Here is an 8,960-nt window from a genome sequence, read left to right on the forward strand (position 1 = left end):
TCAACAAATTTCCCTCGGCAAGTATACCGAATTTTCGTCAAGTAAAAACTCACAATAGAGTGAGGTCGAATCCTACAGGGATTGACTGGTCGAGCAATTTTAATTAGAGGAGTGTTCTAGTCAAGCTAAGCCAAATTGAGTTGAGAATTGCAGAAACTTAAATGCGGGAAAGATAAATGACATGGAATGTAAAGTTGCAGAATCTTAAATGGGGAGTTGGGGAGATGAGCATGAAAGTAAATAACAGAAGGTAAAGAGAATGGGTAAGATCAGATATGGGAAATTCATTGGGCTTAGGAGATGTTACATTCTTCGAATCAAGTTCATCTTTATCTCTTCCTCAATCAATTCATTCATTGATCTCCTTGGCAATCTTAGGTGATTGGATCCCAATTTCTTGGCAACCAAATCTCTCTAAGCTTGAACAATTTCCCAATTCCATGATTTAATTGCTCATGGGAAGAGATGAAGTGTGGTCACTGATTATACCACATGTATTTCCAAATCAAAGTGTTAGTAGGATTATATGTCAATATATCCATCCAAACCCTAATATGGTCCAACATGAGAAAGCATTTCTAGCATGATCTCCTCATTCCTCTTCCAAGGCTCACAGGAGATCCAATTATGGAGAGTCTCTTTTCCAAGATAACTAACCAATTAGTTGAAGACCAAAAGCTTTCTAGTATAATCAAGAGAAAAGAAAGAGGAAGAAGAATGAAAACTATAATTGATCCATCAAATTACAACAGAGCTCCCTAACCCAATGAAAAGGGGTTTAGTTGTTCATAGCTCTGGGAATGGAAAACAAGAAAGAAAAGTGCATTCTAAAAATAAACTAGAAATTGCAGGCAATGTAAAATATACAGAGTGTAGCTTCGAATAATGCTAACCTCCTTTCTAGTTCAAAACTACCCCTATATATACTACTCTTCTGATCTTCTAGTTATCTCTTCAAGTCTTGGATATGGGCCTTTGATCTTTAGATGAAGCAGTTACAGTCTTCAGTGGGCTCAGCTTTGCTTGCAGAAAAAGAGTGAGTCAGGCATGGTATGCAGTTAGTCAGGATGTTAGTGGCGTTAACATTAAGTGTAAATTTTAGTTCGAAGACGTTAGTGACATTAACTTTGTCACTAACGTCCCAACCCAATTGAGCCACGTTAACCCCAACGTTAGTGGCACTAACCTGACTACTAACGTAGCCTTTCTATCCTTCGCTAGCGTTATTAGAACTAACTTTGCCAATAACGCTACATTCTTGCCCTTTTTCCCACGTTAGTGGTCCATGTTAGTGTAACTAACGTGACCATTAACGTAGGCATGCCATGACACGAAGCCGTTAGTGACACTAACTTTGTCACTAACGCTACAAAATTCCTTCTCTTCCACTTTAGTGTTCACGATAATGGCGTTAGTGGTTATGTGTGGCCTTTGCAACGTTAGTGGTGTTAACTTTACCACTAACGTTGGAGCTTCCTCTTCCTTCCACGTTAGTTCCTACGTTGGTGTAGCTAACGTGGCAACTAACGTGGGTTGTGGTAGCTTTTGAAGGTGTTAGTGGTGATAACTTCACCACTAACGTTGCAAGCTTACTCCCTTTCCACGTTAGTGGTCACGTTAGTGATACTAACGTGGCTACTAACGTGGTTCTTCTCTGCTTCCTTTGTCCTGAAATCAAACAAACATGGTGCATCAAAGCTTTGTTTCAGGTCATGAGATCTTGCATTATATAAATTGGCATTCAACTCATGCATTATTCTCATGAAATCATGTAAAGTTCATAATGTTTGCTTGAATCAAGGTGTAAGTGTACATTCACCCAAAACCTGCTTATTTCCTCAGAAAATGAATGAAACTACCTAAAAACAGTAAAGAAAAGGCTAGTGAAATTGGCCAAGATGCCCTGGCATCACAACACCAAACTTAAAGCTTGCTTGTCCCTAAGCAAGTACTGAAACATAAGAATGATGGATGAGAGAATAAGAGAAACAAGTCCTTATTATAGAAGTTAATTCCTTAGTTCATGGGGTTTCATGCATAGCAACTTAGGTTCATGCCTTTGCTGGTTTCCAGGTCCTTATCATGTCCATGAACACTCACTTGATTGCATCCTATGAGATCCTTATTCATTGATCCTCCCCCTTTTTTCAGGGTTTATTGCTTTCTTAGGCTAAGTGCTTTGTGAGGGGGTGACTCTAAGATAAGCTTTCAGCCAACACTCCCGAACCAGTTGGTTCAAGGTGCAATGTGTTGAAACACCCCTAAGGACCTACTCCCTCAAGTCTCTCCCCCACTCATACACACCACAGGCATATGGTTTGTTATTTTCTTTCTTGAGGTCTTGGTGTCCAGCACCTCTTTGGGTTACTAAGTGCTTTGTAGCAAGGTTACTCTTGATAGTGGATTTTCAGTTGATAATCCCGGGTTAGTTAACCCAAGTTACCAAGTGATAAAGTACTCCTGAGAACTTATTCATCCAAGCAGATCCTTTGCACAAGAGCACCACAGACACATGCCTCAAGTTTCAAACCCTTGGTGCCTAGCCTTATTTCTTATTCTTTTTCTTTCTGTTTCACATTCTAACTTTTCTTTTTCTTTTTTTTTCTTAATAGGATCCTGTTATTCAGCTAGTCTCATAGGATGTGCTTCAAGCATATGATTCAAAACACATAATTGCCTTTTTACCTTATTGGTAAACCAACTTAGCTAATCAATTACCACACCATAAACATTGGGGCTTTACTTTACAATATGAACTCCACTCTTGTTCTTCATACATTCCCTTTTCATTTAGCTCAAAAGACAAGCACATAATTAAGAAAGATGAAAATGCAGTAGGGAACTTAGCGAGTCAAACAAAACATCAGTAAAGAAAAACAAGCAGAATATGAATGTTCATGAAAACAGGATTAAATCCTACTTCCACCTTAAGCTTTACAATTCAGAGACAGTTAAGCACAATACAACCTCTTGTTGTTTTCTTGTTTCTTCCTTGTCATCATCATCCTTAGCCTTTGTGCCACCCCCTTTGTTCTCTTTGAATAAGGGTGTGCTTTGTCCTCCAAGTAATTGATTGATTTCATGCAACACAATTTCTTGGAAGTTGCTTTGTACCCCCAAGCACTTGAAAGATGGTTAGCATGCATGTATGCTTGTAATTTTCTGAACTTAAGTTGGTGTGTGAACACCAAACTTAGTTTCTTGCTTACTACAGTAGCTTGAAATCATGCAAGGAATCTCATGTGCTTTTATTAAGCAAACAGCTATGAACTAGACTCTAAACACATATCAAGTAATTTTTCTGATTGTTGGAGTCAGCGATTTGTCATTGAAGGGTTGCAATGTGATTTTTGATTGAAGTCTTTGGTGGAACACCAAACTTAGAATTACACATTCACCCTTGGGTTGTTTTGGTGTGCAACACCAAACTTAGCTCCTCACAATATAGAGAAATCTACTTGTATCTTTTATTGAGACAATCATGAAAAGAAAACTACCTCAAGTTAGGTTGCCTCCCAACAAAGCGCTTTTTTAGCGTCGCTAGCTCGACGGTTGCTCCCTTAGTTGGGATTATACTTCAGTTTGGGGCTTTCCCCCATGTTTCCCAGGTAGTGTTTGAGCCTTTGTCCGTTCACAGTGAATGTCCTCTTTGAGCTTTCTTCCATGATTTCTAGGTGTCCATAAGGTGAGACCTTTGTGACAAGAAAGGGTCCTAACCACCTTGATTTGAGTTTTCCCGGGAAGAGTCTCAGTTTAGAGTTGTAGAGGAGTACTCGCTGTCCTTCTTCAAAGCTCCTTGGTGCCAGATTGAGATCATGCCTTTTCTTTGCCTTTTCCTTATAGATCTTGGCATTTTCATAGGCTTGAGGCCTAAACTCCTCCAGTTCTTGCAGCTACAAGACCCTTTTTTCACCAACAGCGGTGCTATCAAGGTTTAGTAGCTTGAGAGCCCAAAGGGCTTTGTGTTCCAGTTCCAACTGTAAATGACAGGCCTTTCTATATACCAGTTGATATGGGGACATCCCAATTGGTATTTTGAAGGTTGTCCTGTATGCCCAAAGAGCATCCTCCAGCTTTTTTGCCCAGTCCTTTCTTGATGCTCCCATAGTCTTTTCTAGGATCCTTTTCAGTTCTCTGTTGGATATCTTCGTTTACCCACTTGTTTGGGGATGGTAGGGTGTGGCAACCTTATGCTTCACCCCATATCTCAGGAGGAGGGCTTCTAGTGGTCTGTTGCAGAAATGGGTTCCTCCATCACTGATAAGGGCTCGTGGAACTCTGAACCGACTAAAGATATTATTTCTGAGAAAGTTCATGACCACCTTGTTATCATTTGTTGGAGTTGCAATAGCCTCTACCCACTTTGATACATAGTCCACTGCCACCAGAATATACTTGTTTGAATATGAGGTTGGGAATGGCCCCATGAAATTGATTCCCCACACATCAAACAGTTCAAGTTCTAAGATGAAGTTCTGTGGCATCTCATTTCTTTTGGGTAAATTTTCAGCCCTTTGGCATTCATTGCAGCCCTTCACTAGTTCTTTTGCATCTTTGAAAAGAGTGGGCCAAAAGAATCCACATTGCAACACCTTGGCTGCAGTTCTTTCCCCTCTAAAATGGCCTCAATAGCAAGAGCCATGGCAGTTCCATAGGACCTCTTGTCCTTCTTACTCTGAAATGCATCTTCTAAGGATTCCATCTGAACACTTCTTGAAGAGATATGGCTCATCCCAGATAAATATTTAGCATCATTAATGAGCTTTCTTCTTTGATGTTTGTTGATCTCTGGAGGCAAATTCCCAGTTGCCTTAAAATTGGTGATATCTGCAAACCAGGGTGCCTTGTGAACTGACATTAACTGCTCATCTGGAAAGAGCTCATTTACACTTGCATCATGTGTGCCACCTTTCTCACAAGGAATTCTGGATAGATGATCTGCTACTTTGTTTTCCACTCCTTTCTTGTCTCTGATCTCAGTATTGAATTCCTGCAACAATATGATCCATCTTATCAGTCTTGGTTTTGATTCCTGCTTGGCAAACAAATATTTAAGTGCTGTGTGATATGTGAAAACGATCACTTTAGAACCAATGAGGTATGATTTAAATTTGTCAAATGCAAAGACTATTGCCAATAATTCCTTTTCAATGGTGGTGTAATTCCTTTGAGTGTCATTAAGGACTTTGCTGGCATAGTATATGACATGCACCAAATTATTTCTCCTCTGCCCTAACACTGCCCCAACTGCAAAATTAGATGCATCATACATCAGCTCAAATGGTAAGTTCCAATCAAGTGGGGTAATGATAGGGGCTAAGGACAGTTTCTTTTTCAAGTTTTCAAACGCTAGCATGCACTTCTGATCAAAGATAAATGGTGTATCAGATATAAGAAGATTTTTTAACGGCTTGGCTATTTTTGAAAAATCTTTAATAAATCTTTTGTAAAAACCAGCATGCCCTAAAAGCTCTTAATTTCCTTGACATCACTTGGTGGGGGTAGTTTTTCAATTAGTTTCACCTTAGCTCTGTTTACCTCAATGCCTTGGTGAGAAACTTTATGACCAAGGACTATTCCTTCTGTCACCATAAAGTGGCATTTCTCCCAATTCAAGACCAAATTGGTCTCTTGACATCTTTTCAATACCAAGGCAAGGTGGTTTAGACAATTAGGAAAGGAATCTCCGAATACTAAAAAGTCATCCCTAAAGACTTCAATGAATTTCTCTATCATATCTGAGAAGATAGAAAGCATGCAGCATTGAAAAGTTGCAGGTGTATTACACAGCCGAAATGGCATGCTCCTGTAGGCAAACACTCCATATGGACAAGTAAATGATGTTTTCTCCTGGTCTCTTGGATCAACCACTATTTGATTGTGTCCTGAATAACCGTCTAGAAAATAATAATATGCATGTCCTGCAAGCCTTTGAAGCATTGATCCATGAAGGAGAGTGGGAAATGATCTTTTCTTGTAGCTTCATTAAGTTTTCTGTAATCAATGCACATCCTCCATCCTGTGACGGTTCTTGTAGGGATGAGCTCATTCCTTTAATTGGGTACGACAGTGATTCCTCCTTTCTTGGGGACCACTTGGACGGGGCTCACCCATGGGCTATCTAAAATTGGGTAGATTACCCCTCCCTGCCATAGCTTCATGACTTCCTTCTGCATCACCTCTTTCATGATTGGATTCAGCCTCCTTTGAGGTTGAATGGAGGGTTTGGCATCATCTTCCAACAGTATCTTATGCATGCATATGGCCGAACTGATTCCCTTTAAGTTAGCAAGGGTCCATTCAATAGCGTCTTTATGCTTTCGCAACACTTAGAGTAATTCCTCCTTTTGTTCTTGGCTGAAAGCTGAGTTTATGATCTCTGGATAACTTTCATTATCTCATAAATATGAAGATTTGAGAGTAGGTGGTAGTGCCTTCAGTTCTAGTTTGGGTGCTTCCTTTTCTTCATTCTTTTCTTTTAGTGTGCTTTGAATAAAAACTTCAGCTATTGCAGCCTCTTCGCTAGATGTGGGTTCCTCTTCTTCAGTCACCCCTCAAGTTTTTCTCTTCCAGAGTCTCTTGTACTAAAACTTCCACTGAATCCAACTCTCCCAGTGATTCTTGTGGGTAGCTCATGGCCTTGAATACATTGAATTCCATCTTCTCATGATGCAGCCTAAGGGTAAGTTTACCCTTTTGGACATCAATGATGGCTCCAGTAGTAGCTAAGAATGGCCTTCCCAAAATGATAGAGGCCTTGGCTTCTTCCTCCATATCCAACACTACAAAGTCTGCTGGGAAGATAAAATCTCTCACCTTCACCAACAAGTCTTCCACTATTCCACGAGGGAACTTGAATGATCGGTCTGCCAATTGCAGGGCCGTTCTTGTTGGCTTGGCCTCCTCAATCCTCATTCTTCTCATCATTGCTAAGGATATTAGATTTATGCTGGCTCCCAAATCACACAAAGCCTTTTCCACCATGATTTCCACTATGACACAAAGGATTTGGAAGCTCCCAGGATCCTTCAATTTCTGGGGTAACTTGTGCTGAATGATGGCACTACATTCTTTAGTTAGTACCACAGTCTCGTTGTTCTTCCAACTTCTCTTCTTGGTCATCAATTCCTTCAAGAACTTAGCATAGAGCGGCATTTGCTCTATTGCTTTAACAAAGGGTATGTTAATCTATAGTCTCTTGAAAACTTCCAAGAATCATGAGAATTGGCTGTCGTCTCCACTCTTCTTCAATCGTTGAGGGTAAGGGGCTCTTGCAACATATGGCCTCAGCATTTCTCCTTCTTGATGTGAGTTGGGAGTGGAAGCTTGAACTTCCTTTTGTTCTTTTCCCCCTCCATCCGTGTTCTTCTCTTATGGTTCTTTGGAGGTCTCCTTCAATTCTTTTCCACTTCTGAGGACGATAGCCTGATACTCCTCCCTTGGGTTTGCATTAGTGTTGTTACAAATGCTGTGGTTAGGAACTTGCTTGAATAGGTAGCCGATCTGTGTTTCTAGTTTCTTGATGGCAGCATCTTGATTTTGCATATTGGATCGTACTTCTTCCTGAAATGATTTACTATCTTGAACTTCCTTGCAAATGCCTTCGAGCAAGGTCTCAATTCTGGAGAGTCTATCTTTGGATGGTGATGGTGGGTTGAGGTTAGAGGGTTGAGACTGGCCATTTTGGGTTTGATATGGCTGCTGAAAAATGTTGTTGGGTGGGTGTTGATATGATCTCTGTGTGAAATGTTGGTATGCTGCATTATTGTTGGGGTTGTGATGTCTCTGATCTTGGCTTTGGTCTTGTTGATTTCCCCACCCAAAGTTTGGATGGTTCTTCCAACCGAAATTATAGGTCTTGGAGTATGGATCATGTGATTGCCTGGGTGAGTTCCCAACATAGTTGGCTTGTTTCTAGTCACCTCCTTCCTCTGTATTCACTCCTTCTTGAGCTAGTAGTGGGCTGGTGACTGCTGCAACTTGGTTCCTCTCCATCTGCTTGGTAAGGTCAGCCAACTGCTTGGTGATCATCTTATTTTGAGCTAGCAGTACATCCATATGGTTCAACTCTATTACTCCTCAAGTGTTGCTCCTCTCAGAAGCATAAATGTAGTCATTCTCAGCTACAGTCTCAATGACATCTATGGCTTCTTCAATGGTCTTCTTCTTGTTTAGAGATCTCCCAGAAGAGTGGTCTACTGCCTTCTTTGATTCGTAAGACAAGCCTTTATAGAAAATGTGTAGTTGTACCTATTCATTGAACATATCTGGCCGGCACCTTCTTGTTAAGTCCTTAAACCTCTCCTATGCCTCAAAGAGAGTTTCACCATCTTGTTGCCTGAAGGTTTGTACCTCAGCTCTCAACCTGTTGATCCTTTAAGGAGGATAGAATCTCGCCAAGAATTTGTTCACCACATTGGTGCACGAAATTGTGATCAATACTTTTCACAAATCAAATAATCCCCGGTAATGAATCCAAAAACTTGGTGTTCAATACCATGGCATAAACACAACTTCGCACAACTAACCAGCAAGTGTACTGGGTCGTCCAAGTAATAAACCTTACGCGAGTAAGGGTCGATCCCACAGAGATTGTTGGTATGAAGCAAGCTATGGTCACCTTGTAAATCTTAGTCAGGCAAACTCAAATGGGTATGGTGATAAACGCATAAAACATAAAGATAAAGATAGAGATACTTATGTAATTCATTGGTAGGAATTTCAGATAAGCGTATGAAGATGCCTTCCCTTCCGTCTCTCTGCTTTCCTACTGTCTTCATCCAATCCTTCTTCTTCCTTTCCATGGCAAGCTTAAGCAAGGGTTTCACCGTTGTCAGTGGCTACCTCCCATCATCTCAGTGGAAATGTTCAACGCACCCTGTCACGACACGGCTATCCATCTGTCGGTTCTCAATCAGGTCGGAATAGAATCCAGGGATTCTTTTGCGTCTGTCACTAAC

General features: G+C 40.7%; 1 protein-coding gene across 1 annotated transcript; it reads right to left on the reverse strand.

Annotated features, from left to right (window-relative positions):
* Positions 1-6,543: 6,543 nt before the first annotated feature.
* Positions 6,544-7,155, reverse strand: LOC107489379 (uncharacterized). The gene has a single exon (XM_016110129.1). The coding sequence runs from the start codon at positions 7,153-7,155 to the stop codon at positions 6,544-6,546; it is 612 nt and encodes a 203-aa protein (XP_015965615.1).
* Positions 7,156-8,960: the final 1,805 nt, after the last annotated feature.

The sequence above is a fragment of the Arachis duranensis genome, chromosome 5, assembly GCF_000817695.3.
Source record: "Arachis duranensis cultivar V14167 chromosome 5, aradu.V14167.gnm2.J7QH, whole genome shotgun sequence".
Classification (NCBI taxonomy): domain Eukaryota; kingdom Viridiplantae; phylum Streptophyta; class Magnoliopsida; order Fabales; family Fabaceae; genus Arachis; species Arachis duranensis.